The sequence below is a fragment of the Pygoscelis adeliae genome, unplaced genomic scaffold, assembly GCF_000699105.1.
Source record: "Pygoscelis adeliae isolate BGI_AS28 unplaced genomic scaffold, ASM69910v1 Scaffold172, whole genome shotgun sequence".
NCBI classification, from domain to species: Eukaryota; Metazoa; Chordata; class Aves; order Sphenisciformes; family Spheniscidae; genus Pygoscelis; species Pygoscelis adeliae.
The window spans coordinates 3,172,489-3,193,598 of NW_008824338.1; the positions used below are offsets into that span (position 1 = coordinate 3,172,489).

At 36.1% G+C, this 21,110-nt stretch overlaps 1 protein-coding gene across 1 annotated transcript in view; it reads right to left on the bottom strand.

The window, feature by feature from the left end:
- AHI1 (Abelson helper integration site 1) overlaps positions 1 to 19,757 on the bottom strand; it is a 104,822-nt gene extending 85,065 nt beyond the window's left edge. Inside the window, 10 exon segments of the mRNA XM_009319080.1 lie at positions 1 to 15; positions 2,118 to 2,303; positions 3,805 to 3,900; positions 5,492 to 5,684; positions 6,433 to 6,646; positions 7,693 to 7,850; positions 8,424 to 9,034; positions 15,962 to 16,083; positions 16,951 to 17,022; positions 19,680 to 19,757. The exon segment at positions 1 to 15 is cut by the window's left edge and continues 6 nt beyond it. Of these exon segments, the coding sequence (XP_009317355.1) occupies positions 1 to 15; positions 2,118 to 2,303; positions 3,805 to 3,900; positions 5,492 to 5,684; positions 6,433 to 6,646; positions 7,693 to 7,850; positions 8,424 to 9,034; positions 15,962 to 16,083; positions 16,951 to 16,960 (1,605 nt within the window). The 5' untranslated portion in view covers positions 16,961 to 17,022; positions 19,680 to 19,757.
- Positions 19,758 to 21,110: the final 1,353 nt, after the last annotated feature.

Consider the following 21,110-nt stretch of genomic DNA (forward strand, 5'->3'; position numbering starts at 1 on the left):
GAAAGAAGGAGCAACCTTAAGGCAAACAAAACTAAGTATCAGGAAAAACATTTTAAAAATTAACAGTGTAGTATCTGAAAAGATTAAAAGGTACTTTTCAAATGCACTGCATTTTTACATCTGAAAAATAGAGATTGGAAAAAGCTTAATACATGAAAACTGTGTAGCAAAAATTGCATTTAAAGTAACCAGCAAGTCAGAAAGTAATCTGAGCTTCCAAACTTGAGTCAATCAGATGGTATCAAAGATTTTTCAAGTAATTGATACTTTTCTATTTTTATTAACAATCCAGGTCAGTGAAAAGTAGTAATACTTTATACAACTGAAAAAAAAAAAGCATTTCAGCATGTAAGTAGTTCTAGTGACATTAACCTACCACCTTCAAATCAAAATACTTGCTTTGGCAACAGAACCCATTCACGATACCAAAAGACATTATCAGTGTTGCATACTGAACAAACTATGTTAAAGTGTTGCAAAGAAAAAAGGAGGACTGACCACATTTGTGATTTTCATTGTAGGTAAAGCATATATACTTTCCAAACTTCTATGAGTACACTTACTGAACCTTACCTACAAGTTACACCAAGCTTTAACACACAGGAAGCCTTAATGCTGTGAAGCAGCCTAGCAGCCCCGTGGCTGAGCAGCACAGAGGCCATTAAGCAGCAGCTGCAGTTCTGATCAGTTTCACTAAGACAAGTCTCCTCAGAAACACATCTGAATACCAGGTAAAACTACTGTTTTCTTCCAGGTTGACAGTTGCTAGGTATCCACTTCAGGGTGAATAACCGTCTAGGTTCTTGTGACTAAAAAGGGAGGTTGGACACCTAATATGCAAGTAGAAACCAATTTAGGAGCTTAAATTAGTTGTCCACACATTGATGTCTACTTCCATGCAAGATGCCCTGTTTTATCCAAGACCTCTATTTTCACATCTACCAGCCCATGCAGGAGGTATGGGAGATCTGGGCCCTTCTGGGGAAGCAGGAGAGTAGGCAGGATGTGTAACAGATCTTAAATGGAAGTAGAAATTTATGCATAGAAAACTGTATGATGCCATGGCTCTTATCTGGAGCTCAATCCAGACTGAGCCTTGGCAAATCTGGCATTTATCAGAACAAGAATGAAACCATATCAGGAGCCAATGGATCCAAGTCAAGCACAGCTCCGAAAGCCTATGCAAATTCATCACATCACTTGAGCTTCATGGAGGACTGTAAAGTACAGACAGCTGTAAACCAGTGATAGCACCTAAACATACCAGGAAAACATTCAGACCATGGAGAAGACAGGCTCAGAACACTTCCAGAAAGATGAAGCACAGCTGTTCAAGCAAAGTGCACAGAGTTCCCAACAACCTCAGCAGCTGACCAAACAAGAGATCTGCAGATGTCATTCCAGTATACAGATTAGAAAAATGTCCCCAAAACATATGAACTAATCCCACAGGTTAGCTTGGTTTTGGACTGCATCTCACCAGCCTTCACAGATCACCCTCTTGACTGTATGAACAGTGAGCAGAAGAAAGACTTATCACAACTGTAAATACCTATGGAAAATTATGTAATAGAACAATATTGTACTCGCATTGTAGAACAATAAATGCTGTATTTATCCTGAATGCACATCTCAGCACATACCAATGTAAGCCTGTCTCTAAAGGAGTTTTCATTTGAGAAAAATATGACTCATTATAGGTTCAGGGTGCAGGGAATCAGAGTTAAGTGACTTACATCTTCTCTCACTTACAGAATTTACACACCTGCATGAGTCCAGTGACTTAAAACAGCATTTCTCCTAATGAGAAGGAATATCAATCTTCAAGAAAGCACCCTGAAAGTTTTCTGACTGTCAATGGCAAAATATGCAAAGTTGCAGATGGGAAAGTACACCTATTTTTCAAGGACAGCTATGAAGAACTGAGTTTGGAACACATATCTTAAGATGCAAAGTTCTTACTCTAGCTAGTTATATACTAGCTATTTTATATACTGCAGGTTAAGTACAGCTTTTATATACGTGTATACAAACACACACACGCTCTAGCTAGTTACTAGTTCCTACAGAAGTCTGTATATTTGTAAATGTACTTATATATTATGTATTTAACTTACATGATCTGGCAGTTTTATGCCTCTTACGGTTACATATAAAGTTGATGGGTAACGATTTCTAGGACATTTTGCCCACCAGTCATAAACGTCAACAGCATTCGAATGTGACTTGGTCCTTGGAGGTGGGTAATATAATTGCAGACGGAGTTTTCCATCAATGTTTCGAACTCCATTTGCACCTACAAGCTGGAAGGGTGATTAAAAAGAGGAAAAAATGTGTTACATTAACATAAACATACTAAAAGTAATTGATTATTTCTAGTATCTTACATACCTAGAGTATAAACTCTGAAATCCACTTCCTATTGGGGAAATATACTATCCCTAAAAGCAGTAATGAAGTAAGCATGTATTAAACACCCCCAGGATCAAATCACTAAGATTAAAGCTTAGATGGCAGCTTAGTTTTGAAACATGCTTCATATGCACAACAGTAATATCCAGTATGTGGGAAGACCTCTGCAGTACCACTTTTTTTTTTTTTTTTTTTTTTTAAATTGCTACTTGCTGGAATCGCCCAAATCTCAAAGGACTGTCAGTCCACAAAGAGCGTCTTCCAAATCTGCCCTCTTTGAACGCTGCAGCAAAGGGTATTGGTAGGGCTTTGACTCAGAGCAGAAGATACAGCCAAGCAGTAACCTTTCCAACTTCAGAGGAAATAGAGTTCTCTCTATTGAACTAAAGAACAAGTGTACCTACTGCTATTAACACTGACCACTGTTTATCAGGACATTTCTACTTTGACTGATACAGATGAAAGGAGAATGCAGACAGATGCATTAGGAATGAAGAACAGGCCACAATTTTATTTGTATTTATGACTGGGAAATTAATCCTTCCTTTTGTTCAGGAGTAGGCTGTACTAAACGCCTGGATGCACAGTTCCCACAGCTATACACCCAGGCACAGGATACCAGACCTCTGATTCCAGTAGATTTATCTTGGGCAGCACTGAGAAGAGACTCTGTATGGAATGATACGGAGGTCCCTTCTCCCTTCCCCTAAACTTGCAGTCCATTATCTTCTCCTGTATTTCTCAGGTTGTGGACCGCTCAATAGCTGTCAAGATCTGCCATCCAAAGGGGTAGGTGTAAATGAACAATCCTCAGGCAAAGTAAAGCTTGTCAGCTCTCAAAAGCCAAAATTGGCACATTCAGGTCTCTTCTAAAATGGTAAAAAGGTACATGACGTGCTGACTAAACTACCTGTACCTCATTGCTGCAGCATTTCAAACACTGCAACTAAAAATTACAGGCATTTTATAATTAGGCTAGGGAGTCTTTTCAAAGACTGGCCAGCCGAAAATGCCACTAGAATACAGAATAGCTGAGGTACAGAAATTAGCGGATTTGTCATTTTCTTTGCAGAGACAATCTCATGAATACACAGAAAACGCTCAAAGAAAACCTCCTTTTGTACCTGATGAACAACAAAAAAAAAATTCTTACACATTCCGTACTTTCTTGAAAAATACATATTCTTTACTGTCAAGCTTGTTACTGTGAATTTTATGGGGCGAAGGAAGAGGGAAAGGAGAGAACGGCCAAGCAAGTAAGGATTTGTTTTTCCATCTCTGTTGCCTAGAAATATTAAAAAATGTTTTCCCACTTAGTACAGTTAGTGTCTTTTACATAATTGAATAGAAAGCTTTATAAATTTTGTTTCTTCATTTAAATATTTACAATACCTTTAGAAATGCCCAACAAATTTTTCGGAAACCACATTCCTGAATTTGTACATCAGAGTTGGCTCTCACTTCATCCATACTTAGAAAATCAAGGATCTGGAAGTATTGGTAGGAATATAAATATATTTCTAATGAATATATACTTCATGGTAATTAAAAAATACTGCTGAAAATATGCTAGATGCAATTCAGTAAATTTAGCAGATTTCAATTTTAAGCAATTACAAAAACAGTACTTCTTCCATACAAGTACACATTTAGAAATAACAGATCCTTACACATTTACCTGATGACTATTTATGACCTGCTTTAAAAAAGAACGTGTCTGGTCTTAAAAAACTATTCTTGCTTCCCTTCTGTCTCACTAAAAGAGGCAAACGTTCATGCGTAACTTTCATAAATCCTATATAGTTCACAAATCATATAGAACACAGATCTGACAGCCAGAACTAGCTGTATGTTAATCTAGCTGGAAAACAGCAGTCAAAAAGTCAGTTTTCCTTTCCTAGCTTTATCACTTATGCCATAGAATCAGTCATAGAAAGGTTTGGGTTGGAAGGGACCTCTAAAGGTCATCGAGTCCAACCTCCCTGCCACGGGCAGGGACATCTTTCACTACATCATGTTGCTCAAAGCCCTGTTCAACCTGGCTTTGAACACTTCCAATGATGTCCACGAGATTTTTTTTTCTGGTCAGTGACCAGAATCTTCTCCTATTTAGCCACTCCTGGAGGTTTATCTGGTATACAAAAAAAATTGGAATCATGTCTTCTTCAAATTGGTATTTCATAAACCACATTGAAGTCAAACAGCATGCTTTCAGTGTAGTCATACTTTTGGTCCCAAGATCAACATGATTTCTATGAAGAATCTTTACATACAAATCTAATTACTTTTGTGTTAAGCAACTAAGGACTCTTAATTCTATAAATGTTTTCATTTATGAGTATCACAGAACATAAGGAAACATATGGTAATATTGTATATACAATCTATTTGAAATATAAAAAACAAGGCATGAAAACATATTTATTGTATTAGGTTTCCATTATCAGGTTAACACTATAGAATCTCTCTTGAGATTCAATATTCTTTCAAATATTGAAATACTTAAGCTCAAAATCATGTTGAATATATACCTTACAATTTTTCCTTTAAACATAATTGTATTGGAGGATGAATTAATAATTACTTTGTGAAGAATGGGAGGGGAGAAGTAGATGTCTAAAATGTTAATGGAAAACAATGCAATAGCTTGCTCATTGGTACAAGGCAAAAGAGGTATTGCTACAAACTCCATCTTCGAGTTCCTGGTACTTAAGCTTCTTTTCAGATTTCAATTTGATGAAGGATATCGCTTTTTCCTTTTTCACACGTGGTGTCATCCCTCTTGATCTGGAACGATCTTACCAGCCTTTCCAAGAAGTTTGACAGTTGATTTAATAAGAAAAATTTGTCTACCTTACTACTATCAAAACAGGGGTTTTTTTGGTATAAAAAAATGTTTATTAGTATTAGCAATCACCAATACCACTTTTTGGTATCTCCACTTAATTCTGCATCTTAAGGCTATGCTATTAACCCAATATAACTGAAATAAAACACCTGAATCACTCAAATATATACTGCTGAAGAAACAAACAAAATCACAACATGCATAAATTTGATGCAAAATATTTAACCTTACCTCAAAAAACAGGATTACCCGAGGGCTTTCTTCAGTATTTTGAATAAAATAACTAAAACGCTCATTAAATATGACTTGCTCCTCCCACTCTGGAACTGTTGATTTAGACTGTCTGAAGTCATATGGTTGTGTCATAATAGGAAGAATGTGCTCTATTTGTTCTTGTTCATAATAAGATGAAACTTTCCTCTTGCTGTTTGAAAATTTCCAAACAGTTACAATTGTTATAGTGCCTTAAGAAAAACCCCAACTCAAACAAAACAGTATTTTCAATTACTGAAAGCGAAGAAACATACAAGACACCATTTGTTTGATTTTAGAAAAAAAATTTCTAAAACCACCCAAAATTTATTTAAGACAATTTGCAATGTATATAGAAATGCTACAGATTCTCATTCAAAATCCTAACAATCAAGTTACTGTTACCAAATTTATGCATAATGATCATGGTAGAGTCTACTGTTTAAAAAATTTGGTTTTCAGGAAAATTATGCATAATGACAGTGGAAACAAGTAACTGAAGTGATTAGAAATATGAAGAACTAAACTTCATTTCAGGATTTTAAAAGTTCTTTTATAAAAAAAGAAAAGGCAGACACTATGCTACAGGAGTTTTGCTTACTTATTCTAATCTTGGCTTCTACATATTTTTGAGATTTAGGGAATTTTCTCTCTGGAAAGAATACAGAATGAACTGTGCTGTAAATATGGGGACCTTGAGACCAACACAGCAGTGCAGAGCATTTAAAAGTGCCAAAAAGAAAAGAAAAACACCACCCTAATTTACTGTAGGTATATATATGCGTTATCATAGATGTAGAAACTAATGCATGACCTCGCAAGCTTAAAATTCAGCATTAATTCTCATATTTAATTTTCTAGGGAAGAATCTATGTATTTAGAGTAATCATTGGTAATAGAAACAGTTTATTAAAAGTCACCTATGATCCTTCTTGACATATAAGCCGCTTCTCTGATCAACAACATGGATTTTAACCATGGGATGAGACACCAGTAGACCAGTTTTAAGTCGATCAGATCGATGGATATAAACTCCCAACACAAGATCATCATCAAAACCAAATTTAGACTGAGTTGAAATTTCTGAATTCTTCATTTCCTCATCATTTTCTGCAGCAACTTCTGTGTTTTCTTCTAGAAATAGGAACAAAGTAAATAAATGTTACTATGTTCCACTAGTGACAGTTTAAAGGAGTTAAAATGCTCTGTATTTATTATATTTAATGTGTTCTTTATGTAATAGGTTAAAATAAAATGATCAAATTTCCAGCATTTTAAACAAGTATGAACATAGACATGAATATATATTAATTAATATAATCTCTTCCTATTAACAAACATTTTTATTTAAAATCAGAGGTCTTCCTCTTGATTGACATAGGCTCTTCAGTGCCACAATGACTTAAAATCCATACAGTTCAATATCCTGCTCTGGACTACAGCCTATAGTAGGGTTTTTCTGATTGTTTGTTTATTTAAGGAAAACATAAAAACCAAGATAAGCAGAAACTGATGCTTTCTCCATGTATATTTTCCTTGAATTCACCAAACATTGTTTTCAGAACTCCCTCATTTACAAGTTACAGTGAGACCACCATACTTAATAGATATCAAAAGACCTACTCCTCATCAATTTCTGTAATCTCCATTTTTTTAAACTGATTTCTTATTTTGGCCTCCACAACGTTTGAGGAAATGAATTCTCCAATTTGACTATGCGTTGCATGAAAAAGTATTCCTTCTGTTTGAATTGAGCATCAGATTAAAACACTGGTGCTACACCATTTATAGCATAAAGTAAATAAAAATGATAAAATAATAAAAAGACAATTGGAATATGCATCTAAGTAATACACTGTAAAGGTGGTATATATAGTATTATCGTATTATGCTAAAAAAATCCACTTTTAAACTATTTATCAATTTCAAAACTATTTACAGTAAATGAATTCTCAAGATTTTAGATTGATACATCAAATTAACTTCCTTACAATTAGCCTCAGAATTGGAAGAACAAAAATACAATTAAGTAACTTCAACAGCTCAATCACTTCTGTATTACTGCTATGGACAAATATTTTTGTAGCAGCGCAAAAAAAAAAAACCAACCCCCAAACAAAAAAAAAAGACTTGGATAAAGCAGCAAAGCAGCACACCATTCTAACATTTTGTTGGCAGACCTTTTCTGGTTTTCTTTTTAATCCTCTTTGCTTTAGGTTTCTGTTTTTCCGTGCTTTCCTCCAGTTTCTGTCCTTCTGATGTGAATAGTCTTTCTAATGACAGATTTTCATTGCCATCTTCTGCTGGATGATGCTGTAGCTCAGAAAGGGACATTGCACTGCAATGTAACAGATTCCTGTCAGCAACTGCATTCTACTGCATATATGGATACAAATGCTCATTACCATTATTAATCCACTTGACATTTCCTCTTTAGTTCTGCAACTCACCATCTGGGTATCTTGAAAATGCAACACACACACCCAACATTAGTGTCTTGCCTTTTTTATTTCTCTCCCCCCTTTCATTTGCCCCTAATTTCCAGATAAATGCAGAACCATTCATGTGAATAGACCTATGCTAATGCTCTTCTGCTGGATCAAGGCCATCACTCATCACTAAAAAACCATGCACAAAATTATCTTAAGTTAGTTAAGAGTGAGTTCCACAGAAAGTAAACATGAGATAGTAATGGAGGATATTTTTTTAAAGTTAAACAGAATCTGTGAGTTAAATATTATTTGACAGCATTTTGAAAAAGTATTTGGTAATATTTTTTCATAACAGAATCATCCAGTTCATCACTTAGAAACTATGTACAGTTTATCAGAAAGCTTCTGCCTATCTTAAAACAAAATGAAAAATTTCACTTAAGATTCACAGACACACAGTATACAGTTTATCATGGTACCTTGTTTCAGCTTCACTTAAAACTGCTATTTCTTTCTTCTTTTTCTTCTTTTTGCCCACTTCATTGTTCAATACAACTTCACGGCTTTGAACACTGGAGGTAACTTCAGACATCTGTTCTTTAAGTTTCATTCTTATTTTCTTTTTAATTGCATTTGCCTCATCCTCAGCCACATGCAGCTGATAGGCTCGAATTAGCTCTTCTTCCTCTTCTAACTCAGTTACATTTCTCACTTCAGTCAAGGAATTTTTAACCTTTCTATCACCTTCTTGATGAGGTACATCTGTTTGTGATTTACTTTTTGTTTTCTTCTTTGGAAAATCATTAAACTTTTTCTCAAAACTCTCCAATTTAGCTTCATAGAAATTTTCCTCCTCATTAAATTGTTCTTGTAACAGTGATTTCTTTTTCTTCTTGTTAGACTTTGGTTGCTTGTTCTGCTCTCCACTAACAATATCATTGTTTATTTTCTCTGCAATTGAGGCTTTCTCTCTCAGTTTATTTTTTGTAAATCGGGGACTCTCTTCTTCAGGATTATATGTGTTGTTTATAATTGCTTCATCATTCACGCTTTCCTTAGCTAGATCAATACTACTTCTAAAGGTGTCAAGCTGTAAATGAAAAGAACATAAAACATACTTGTACTAAAAATTGTTCTAAGGATAAACATAGTACTTTATGTTATTTCTTTAACCACATTACACAAAGTAAAATGAAATCAAAGATCTAGTTACTTTCTTGTTTAAAATTAACAAGTGACAGATTGAAAGACAACAGAAAATTCACACTGAAAAAAAATATTTTGTGTTTGGGCACATCATCCTCAATTTTGTTTCACTATGTTTTTAAATGACTTATGTATATCCAGTTAAAAAAGAAATCAACAAGTCTACTCCATAAACAGATGCCAATGCTTTAGACTATGGAAGACCGGAAGATTACATGCAGCACGAAATCAAGTATTTTCATCTATTTAAAATGCAAGCTGGAAACAGGCTTCAGGCTCAGTTGTTTGTAGTCTCTTTTACTGAAAGTTGCTTGGCAAGGTTTGACAACGAAATTCTATTAAAAAGTGCTAAAACAGAAAAACAGATTTCCATTAAGACTTTTTTTTAAAGCATAAAGTTGAAAAAAACGCCCCACATCGTTCTTAGTAGAATGATAAAGTTGATCTAAAGGCCAGTCTAGTAAAAACAGCTAAGATAAAACTAAGCTAATGCATTTGTCTGTGCACTCCTTCTGCCAATTTTTGGTGGTTTTTAGAAAACGCATTGTAAACTTTCCTCCCTCCTTCAGGTTCCTATTCCTGGTTACTAAAAGTTATAATGCCCCATCCCTGGAACCATTCAAGGTCAGGCTGGACGGGGCTCTGAGCAACCTGATCTAGTTGAAGATGTCCCTGCTCATTGCAGGACGAGATGACCTTTAAAGGTCCCTTCCAACCCAAATTATTCTATGATTCCATGATCACTCCAAACACCGCAGCAAGTAACTAAGGCCTAGTTCTGTAAGGAGCTCGCCACACAGATCTCTGTTCCTTGATGGAACTTCTATGAAGTCACTGAGGTTCCTTTACCCTGTTGTCTTACATAAAACTCTCTGGAGTCTCCACATGAAACATTAGAAAGGACTTTAAAACACAAAGAAAGCAAATAAAAAAAAAGTTGGAGACCATATATGTATCTGCATACAATCTTTTCTTTGCCAAGACCATCTTCCTCTCTCAATAAACACATAACTTCTCCTAGTTACAGAATCACACGTTTGCCTCAAACATTTTTAAAAAGGGACAATATGTGTAATAAGCAATCACCAAAACGTACAAGCTTATAAGAAGAAAAAACAGAGAATGAAGTTGCAAACAGCAATCATGCTTTGGAGGATGGATCCTGACTTAAAAATGCCCACCTACGAGAATAATATTCCACGACTAGAAAGAACACTCAATGTGCAAGTCATCTGCCTCCATATCGTATGCCCTCAATTATGTGAGCCTGCAAACCATCATCACTATCTTGTTTTATTCACATCTGACATTTGAAGAGAGAACATGGGGAGCGAGGAAAGTATAAGTATTGAAGAAGGAGAAGGGAGGAAAAAGAAAGCAAAGTTTGAAGTACATAAGTAAAAACACAGAAGAGAAAAAAATCAAGGAAGTTTATTATTTGCACAGGAAAATTGTCAAATAAAAACCGTGTGACGAGAAAAATACACCAAGACAAAGTTTAACACAGAAATAGAAGCTGATGTCTGAAACTAGAGACAAAGCTTAGAAATACACTAACTAGACTTACTAATGCTACATATTAAACAACACTGTCCTAATAAAGTATGAGTTAAAAAATAAAGCGTCTAGAATTTCATGAAGTATGCTTATCTAATACATCAGAAAAATCAAAAGCCATTCATGTGTCTTTTCGGTAGGTATCTTTATTTTTAGCATCCTATGTCTAAAAATAGTTTAAATTATCTCAATATCAAATCATGAAAAAACCCTGTCTTTGTACCTTCATCTTTTACTTGCTTAAACAGACCAGTTACATCCTCTTTATTCATAAGTCAATGATTTAAGAGGATGTGGAAGATTTCATATAAATAACTTGAAATACAAATAGAGTAAGGGGGGGGGGGAATTAAAGCAACAAGCTTTGTACAAACTAAAAAAAAACAAAATAATGCTTTCTAATAGATTGTCCGCTTCCTTATCTGCATTTCTACGAATAGCTTTAACTGCAGAGTATAAGGAATGAAAGTTAAAACACACTAGCAATTAAGACCCAACAGTGACCAACAGCTAAGGTCATGCTGATTTTTGCCTTTGATAGAACGTTAATCCATTAAGCCCAAGTAGTAGAATTCTTTGAGAAATCCTAACCAAAAAGCCCTCGTCTTTGACCTGTTCAAGAGTTTCTAAAATAACTCTGATAGTCCAGAATCATTTCCTCAAAGAAACCTAGCTGTTGTAAAAACTTGCTTGAAATGTTTACTAGAACTTGTTATTTATTATGCCTACAAACAAAATCATATGTCCACAAATATGTGTCATGAATAGTCAGCAAACAGTCACTTAATTATAGCAAATCTACTCACAGGAAAAAAAAAATTACAGAATATCCTCATAATGAAATAAAACACAATCTCAAACTACAGCAAATTCCAGGAACGTTAATAGATACTGCAGGCAGCACAAAGCTGCTTCAGCAGTTCAAACACAAATTCCTCAGATACATAGCCTGTATGATCTTAATTCAGGCCACTTTTTCCACATGTTGTAATTATATGACATAATTAAACAGAGAGGAAAGATGGGGGGGAGTCACAAAATGATAAAGTAAAAGCCAAGAGGTTCATAAAAACCATCAGATTAGGTCCCAGGCAGAGGCAGAGATACTGGTATAGATTCTCTGCCTGAAATGCAGAACTGAGAGAGATGAACTAAGAGAAATCATCTATGTATAAAGACACTTGAACTGAGTTAGAAAAAGCAGTTAGGCTGGAAAAGCAGCTCAGAGGATAGGCCTGTCTCTGGAGGAACTCCAGAGGGTTGCTGACCTGAACCTGACCTCCTCAGCTTAAAGCATGGAACAAATGAGAAGGCTTTTTTTCAAAACAGCTCCGCAGCCACATTACAACACCAGGGCAGAGGAAGCACTCTTCCCTGAGAACAGACCCACTTGCACTTCTGGCTTGATAGGAGCGAGAGATGGGCGCCAGCCGAGATGCAGGCAGGTGGGCTAACACACAAGGCTTGCACCACAATGAGCCAACCCCAGGTCACGTCACTTGCCATTTACGTTCCAGAGCTGACAGCAGGGACAACGCCTAATAATCTTACTCCTTTTTAAAAAGGCTTCTCAAATATGCGTGAGTGGAGTCTGGAAACACATCAAGTGATTTTGCCCAGGGTATCTGGGAACTCAGATTACCTAATTTAAAGAGGCACCTGAACTTCTTCACATAATACAGGCACACCTTGAAAAATTAGGAATGGACATTGCCAGCCCACTGAAGGGCTGATATGTACTAATTGTAAAAGACCATTTACTTACAACTGAATTGGTCATGAATGTACTTGTGATGCTAGCTAGTTGGGTGGGATGTTTAAGAAAATTTTAATGTACTAGGGAACCATTTTTACTGCCATTGCTCATATAAGACTACAAAATGTAGATGCTCAAGGCTAGAAGAACTTTAATTTACAGATAGGATGGGCTTGGAGAAGTTTCACCAAATTTTAACAGAAAACATTGAGAAAACGTGTAGGTCAAGCAGATAGTGAACTATTAGCAGTTCTCCTATTTTAAATATAAGAAACAAAGGGCTAAAAACCAGTGGAAATCTCAACAATTATTCAGTGCCTGTCAGCTTATGGAAAAAAAGGGGCTATGAAACAGACCCTGGGAAAATTCTACAACCTCAAAGCTCCACAGGTTGTGTTTTACATCTAAGGCAGAAGCTAAAGTACTGAATTAGTCAGAAGAAACCTGTAAAACATCCATCTTACCCAAAAGAATACAAGAATTTTCAAGCCTGGACATAGACTCCTATTACCTGTACCCTCATGAAACTCCAGACTCCAACCTGTCAAGAAAGGGAAGGAGCGGACTCAGAGAGGTAGGAAGTAAAAAGCTTCAAACGGGTAAGTCTGTTGCAGTCCTGCCTTGAATACAAAACCTTAGTTATCAATGCATGCCCATCCCAATATTGTAAGCTGGTCAGACTACTGTCTAGGGAAGAAATTCTTGCCTCCATAAAGGGATCTTGCTTTTCACCTGGTAGAAAAGTTCACTGACATTTTCTGAGTTAAACATCTTCTTTTCTACCATGAAATTTAGATTGAGCCAAATATACTCAATCATTTTGACGCTGACTTTAGACAGATTAATCTATCTGGGCAAAATAGTCTGGGCATCATGTGGTCTGAGGCTTGCCTCATTCTAACAACTTGTAATAGGAAGCACAACTGGTAAAAAATAAATATGGCGACTGTTAGCCCTGGAAGGGATACCAGCAAATTCACTTTCTGACTGTGTCCCAATTGCTTCTTTTTTCAGCCATGCCTTCAGGCCTCATACCCACTGCACCTGTGGCTATTGAACAACAAAGCAGACCTTTCACTGGCCACAGCTGATGTCTATGTCCATCTCCATTACAAGCCCTTCATTCCTATCAGTTGTGACTTCGAACTCATCCCGCCCTACTGACATCAGCCTTTGCTCTTCCAGTCAGGCTGCTTCCCTTCTCTCCAGGCAGGCTCTCCAGGCAACGGGCACACAGAGCAGAGCAGGCAAGCAGGCAGGCAATCTCCTTACCCTCACTTCTATCGCTTAAAATCACAGCAACCTCCTACACCTCCAGAACTCAGGTTTCAAGGAAACAGTGGACTATGATGGAAAAGGTTTTGGTAATCTAAGAAAGGCTAGGTTCAGTAAAGACAAAAGAAAGAAGCAGACTGGAACATTTCCAGTGGAAATATGCTCTCAACCATGACCTGTTTCTGATCAAACCTGGGAGACCATTTATGGCAAGCGCGTGACACAAAGACAACTATCACTGATAAATTTCACATTATTTCAAGACATGTGAAACTCTATACAGTTAAATTATATAAAGTGAAGAAAACTGGAACAAAACCAGCCAACCTCCTCCATCTACCTCCTCTTCTCCTCCCACATACACTTACTTTTTACAAAGAAGTGACTGGTTATTTGCTGAAGCTTTTACAGAAGTTTCTACTTGAATGCAACCAGCATGGCAAATACCAACCTGAGCTCTTGCAACTTTGCCACGCTTTAAGGAAATATTCAAAATGGTCAGTATTAGGTTTCAATACATGTTCTCCTCAAGTTCTAAGTTTTTTAGTGCTTTGATTGGTAAAAATCTATGGCTTCAACCAAACCATAAAGTTAGGCTTCCACACTGGTCCTGAAAATGCTTCTTAATTTGTGTGTATACCATTAACTTTTGATTCAGTTCACTGTGATTTTAAGTGTTTCTAGGTAACTCCAAAACACTAGTGTTTTACATCAGAGACTTCTGGAATGGAAACCAATTTTAAAACCAAAGTAAGCTTAAAATATTTATGAGTAATATGTAGTTGCATATGAACATACAATTATGTGCTCAAAAATACTTACATCATACTTACAAAGTACAGATTTAAAAAACTCATGTTTCATCAGAAAAGTAAACCTAACCAAGGAAGAATTTAGTCTTGTATTTACACATACGCCAGCAAAAAAAGGAAAAAACACACCCTCTAACTCTTCTATGCTATATTTTAGACATCATGTTGATTCTTTGTATAGACTATTGACTAAATACCATATACTTCAAGGAATGCAAAATAAAAAAAATCTACACAAGTATCAACTTCAAATTGTCAATCTAAAGACAAAATTATTTTTCAGAATAACGATACTAAGTTTAATATAACTATTCCAAACATACTTATATATAATAAATACATGAAACATTCTGATATTATATAAAATACCACTCCTTTGTCTTAAATTAGTATTAAAGAATGAACACACTTCCAGCATCTGGTATGGATGCAACTGTAAGAAAAAAGACTGAAAATATAAAACCTAACAGGAGGAAAATAAAAAACCAGAACATTTGTTTTTCAAGCAAATTGCTTTCTTTTGAAATTCCAAACACTGTAAGTCGATAATCGATATATATAGGACTCATATTAAAGATCCATTTTTCTGTTCAGGAAAAAAGCTACAATATGAACCATAACTCAGAGGAATCTCCGAGGCTCTTTTAATGAGAGATATGCCACAAACAAAAATGTCATCTAACCATAAGGTCAGGGTGATAGAATCATTCCTACTCTGCAAGTCACAAGCTAAGGCCAAAATCTCTAAAACAAATCTTTATACGTGTGTACTGCCTAAGTAGACGTGTAAACACAGGACCGCTCAGACACAAAGCTCAGCACATGCAGAAATATGCCAGTTACTGAGATCAAATTGAAAAAAAAAGTTTCAAATATTGTTTAATATTGTTCGTAAACTCTTATACCAGTAATTTTTAGGAAATGGAATAAAGTTAATGATTATCTCTAATATTATTATAAATTCTCATCAGTTCTCAATTCACAGATGTATGTGTTACACAGATGTCATACTCTCAAAATTAACTACTCTTGCAGCCATAATTCTACTAGACCATCACTCAAATTCCCACTAAAGTCAATACTGAATTTTAAAATCTTTAAGCTTTTCTGAAAAATATGAATAGGAAAAAAGTACTGGCAGACTTTAAACGAGTCCATGCCTGCATGCATCAATTTCTTTTTACCAGTATTACGTTCTATATAATCTGGCATACCTCCAAATTACAAGGATGCATTGCTGTTACACAAACAACAAATAAAAGCCACATCAAAAACAAAGGATATGTGCAGAAATATAATTTATACTTTATTTTTTTTTAAATGCTTACATCTCCTTTCTACAATACATTTTCCTGATCTTTTTTCCATTAAGGAAGGCAACCAAACAAAGCTTGCATGTGTTCAAACTCACCACAATATCCTCTTGAGAATGAAACTTCTTTTTCTTTGATTTCTTTGTGTCTGTTAGGACAGCATGACGTCTGAAGATTTCCTCAAAGCGGACTTTGGTTTTTGCCTTTGCCTCACTTTCAACTGCAAAAAGAAATCTAGAGTATGATTCACTAGCTCAATAATCACCATTGCTAAAAAAAGTATGTAATCATGCTTTAAAATTGCAAAGGACAAGAATTATTTTATCAGGGAAAGTTTACCAAGAAATTCGCTTAGTATTCAGTTAAGAATTTCCACTGACAACGTAAACCACACAAGGATAACTCAGCAACATTGTACAAACACACCAGGCTATTACTTGTCGCTGAAGTCGGCACCGTCTACTCTGCTTCCTGAAGAAAGTACATTTTCAAGAGCACACACATCAGGATCCGCACAAAACTTGGGCTAGCCAAAGCAGAGGACAGATTATTGCCCTCGCTGTTTATGAACAGTAGTACACTGATAACGGAGGTGACACACTGTCTCCAGGAGAAGCAGCAGCTCTGGGTTCTTACTGAGTCTGGAACCCAGAGCAGCACCGCCCTGAGACAGATGTGTAAGAGGCAGGAACATGCATGGATCCAAAATCAGCTGGAGCTGAGAGCCCCTGCCTTTCTGTGAATCATGATACTGCTATCAGCACCATTTCAACCCTTGAAGCAGTAGGTGTTCTAGCCCCCCTGAGGCAATGCTTAGTTTGTAGCTAAAGAATTAAAAATGCAATCTGGCACACCACTGAAAAAGGCTGTTGAATCCTCAGCTACAGCATATTCACCATTGTAATTACAATTTTTACAAAAGCCCCCAAATTTAAAATAAAACCCACTTTGAAATTCAGCTATAAACATGGACTCAAAATGGAGCCAAGGCAGCATTAAAAATTTATAGACAGAAGTAACTCCTATCATTTGCATCTAGTTCTGACTATAAAATATGTATCGGAAATCAAACACAAAGTATTCTTACCTGCTGGCATTTTCAGTCCTCAGTTAGAAGTGGCTCAACATACCAGCTGCTTCTTTCTCAGAATTCACCATTCTATTTAAAGTAATTAACAACTTTCATTAACATAACTGGTCCATAGACTTTAAGCTAGCAATTGAATGCATGCTAATTAATACCAAGGATGAGTACAGGTCTTTCAGGGAAATACTTATTTCTAGACTATTTCTCTAAATTATTAGAAGTTCTCTGCCATCAAATCTCAGCTCAGGATTCTCAGCATCTATCTGATACTTGTTATTTGAGAGTAAATAAAAACCAACACGATAGCAGTTTAATTAGCTATATATGTCTGAGCAATAGCCAAATACTTCAGCACTGTAGTCCTCCAGTCTTCTAAAAAAACCTACAGTTTATTTAAATAATAATGACTCATGAAGCCATTTATATTGAAGCCTTTCTAATCAGGTTCCTGTCCTGACAGCATCATCAAGGAAGTCACACTGTAGCCAGCTTATAGCTTTCAATGCAAAGATTAACATCTGCCAGCAAATCTAACTTTATTACAAATCTCTAAATATTTATGTTTACATAAAGCATTTGTATTTTACATAAAGCAGACAAGCAATTACACGAAACTCATTTCTCTAAAGAAAAACTGGTAGGCCCTCCTGGTTGTGGAGAAAAGCCTGCAAATGCAATCCAAACAAAGCTTGAAGGCAAATAAAAATATTACACAGCTTTATCTTTTCATCAAGAAAATTCAGAATGTTTTACAAAAAACTTTAATACAAAAAGCTGTTTTGTGAACAACGGAACTAATGAAACCTAGCTTTCTACGAACGTGTTATGCTCCCCTTAGCCTTCCATGCAATGAAGTGTCATACCTCTCTCCCCGATAGCCCATCGAGCAATAGCTCCAAGTTTTCCCTTGGTAACACCTTCTGTTAGACACCACTAGCTCACATTCACTGGACACCCAGACTACATCTATCCTAATAAATTAAGACGTAGCATTAAACACTGCCAGGCTACATGGTTGCATTATCCTCAGCACCGTTTTGGTCCCAACCACCTAACACTCACCCAAGCAATTCCTGGGTACAGTTTAGGAGTTAGTATGGATTATTATTAACAGGCAGTTTGCCTGCAGCCACTCTGATTTGGGGCAAAGAGAGTTTAATAGTATTAAAGCGGGCCAAATATACCACCTGGCCTCAACGCTAAAAATCACTCCTGGGCACACATATCTCACCAGCATAGGAAAGAGCTGAGGCTACGCTTAGGTCCCCAAGCATCTGCACTACCATACCCTCAGATCCCTCTCATCTCTCCTTCACAGTGTTACTTGCTTCTTCCCTGTGCCCCACAGGCTACATACTTTCAGAGGTCACTTCAGGTGTTACTTACAGTAGTTTGGTCTGCTGGCTAGCCAAACCAAACCAAATTAAGAAAAACAGGGCAAGGTGTTAGGGTTGGTTTGGGATTATAGAAGGACTGATTAGTCAGTTGCCAGGTATCATTAGTTTTTTTCATGTATTAAGCAAAGCATTTATACTAAGTATCCAACAATCTAAGGATGTTTGACATGAGCAAGGATGACCAGAAGGGACTTCACAGGAAGAAAAAAAATGTTTTGTTCTGTAATATGCTTCATCATGTCACCGACAAGGTAGCAATATTTTCACTAACTGAAATATGTTTTGACTTGTAAAGCAAAGCTTTACTGTCACAACTAAGACAGTAACAGTTAAAAATAACACTTCTTACAAGAAATGAAAACAGAAAATATTATTGAAAAATAAATCTGCTTTTGCCATTTATACTTAGTTATACCAAAAGGCTGTTTTAAAAGTACTACAGTTATTAAGTGCTGCTTTTCAAGCAGTCAGTTCACAATTGGCTAGAAAATACTTATAATTTGAAAGAGTAGAAAACTAAATATAGTTATAAAATACAGCAGATTCTATCACTTCAATCATTCACTGAGGACTGCAGGAACATGGAAAAGTCTCTTATGATTAGTTGAGTGATTTCAACCATACCTCAGAAAAACTAACTACAAACAACAAATGAAATGCTGAAGTGCTCTTAAACTTCAAACAAAAAATATGAGAGACAATACAGAACACAACAGCAAAATAAGTAAAGTGCATACCTGTTCCAAGTATGGAAATAATTTTATGGTCAAAGGTTAAATAAATCACAGCACAAAAAAACTACAGGTAAATTAATTTTGCAGACACTTTTGCTTATAATGGAACAAACACCTTTCCAAAGGCTAGGCTCACCTCATGTCTACCAGCACCCTCTGTAAAATGCATAGACTTGCCAAATTCACCAGTGAGTGCATCATTTTATATTTACCTCTATTTATTCAGTAAAAGCCTATCCTCTTGTGGCAATAAAATTAAGAGATAAAGTCCTCTAATGATAGTGCTGTTATTTTATACGAATTTCCAATTTAGAATTACATGACCTTTGACATGGTGCATTAAAGCAACTATTAGACTTGTGTAAATATAGACCATTAATCAACAAGGGTAAGAACAAGGCTGTTTACTCAGTATAATCTCAGTTTAAAATAGGAGAGATTTAATCTTACATCAAAGTTCAGCAACCACAGTGCCCCAATCTGAATAAACTAAGTTATCATTAAGATTAATCTTATAATATGCATTTTTGCCTGATCAGATTTGATCTCTTCCATGTTAGTTAATATAAGGCAATCCAGGAATGACAAAAATACATACTTGGAACAGTGGCATATTCCAGCCGTCAGGAATAACCAGGAAAACAAAATCATGAAGCCCAAACTTCCAAGAATTACTGTACACCTTCTTGAAAATCATCTGATTTGCTCTCCTTTAATATTCCATCTGTATTTATAGATGTGATTCTACATTAAATTGTTGCTCTTTTCACAGTATTTTAAAATACCCCCGAGTTGCTATATTCCGCATGCATAATACAGGAATTCTCTATGCAAAACATGCCACAAAGCCCACTATTTATGAAAAACACTTTTACTGATCACTAAAAAAAAAATTTAACAACCACCCCCAAAACTCAAACCTATACTATAATGGAGCAGAACATACAGAATCTGTACTACACAATGGGAAGTGACAAATTTCCTACCTAATTAGGACCGTTAAGGAAACTGAGTTGAGAAAATATAATTGCACACTTCAGGGTTTTCACAAATTAAACCCCCCATTTTTTCTTTTATTGCAAAAAGTGAATGTAATCTGTAGCGGCTGAAAGCAAGTTGAATATCAGGCCTTGTTGACTTCTCATCGTTTAGATGAGATCAGTCACGATAGTGGGAAATCTTGGGGTTTACTAGGAGGTTTCTAATTCAGCTATCTGTAGGTATCACTACTTCGAGACCTGAAAAAGCTTTAACTCAGAATTACACAGCAAAATAACACTGAGTTGAATCTGTTCCTCTTCACTAATGATAAATGTGACATCAAAAAACAATCTGGTTTTATTAATGAAAATTCAGTATTTAAGTCCAGAAAACTGACAGCTTTATTATTACCAGGTAAATACCTATATAGCTGCATATCAAATAAACACCACTAAAAGTGCAGTAGCTTTCTACCAGTTTAGACGTGCCTGTAAAAACCTTGTGTTCACACTAATTTAAAAGGATTTTTAAAAAGCTGGTGCCACCCATCTGAGTTTTCTGATAGTAACGTATCAGAAAGCTTTAGCTTCAGAGTAACTGCCGTTTTCTTTCCCCAGAAGGCTTGGCACCTTTCGTTGGTCAGGAGAAGGCTGAGAACAGTCTCCGTCTGCCCTGATGGCAAAACTATGGACTTCAGTTCTGTGTAAGGAAACACAGCTGACTTTTATTGTTTACTACATTTTGACTCTCTGCCTATCCTAGATCATAATTATGAAAATGGATTCTCGTCAAGAGACCACCCTAAGTATTTTAATTTCCAAAGTGACATTTTGCTTCGCGTAGAGGAATAACGGTAAGCAACAAAGATACAAAGGAGCGTTCCCAGCACACGCCGTAACGGGACTAACCGATGGGATTAACTGCATCTAATGCGGAGATGCACATTCCTCACGCGAGGGAGGCATCACCGCTTTGGGGCTTAACACGTCAGGCAGGGCGAAGCGCTGTATCTTCACGTGCCGTGGGGCATAAACTGACCACGCAATCT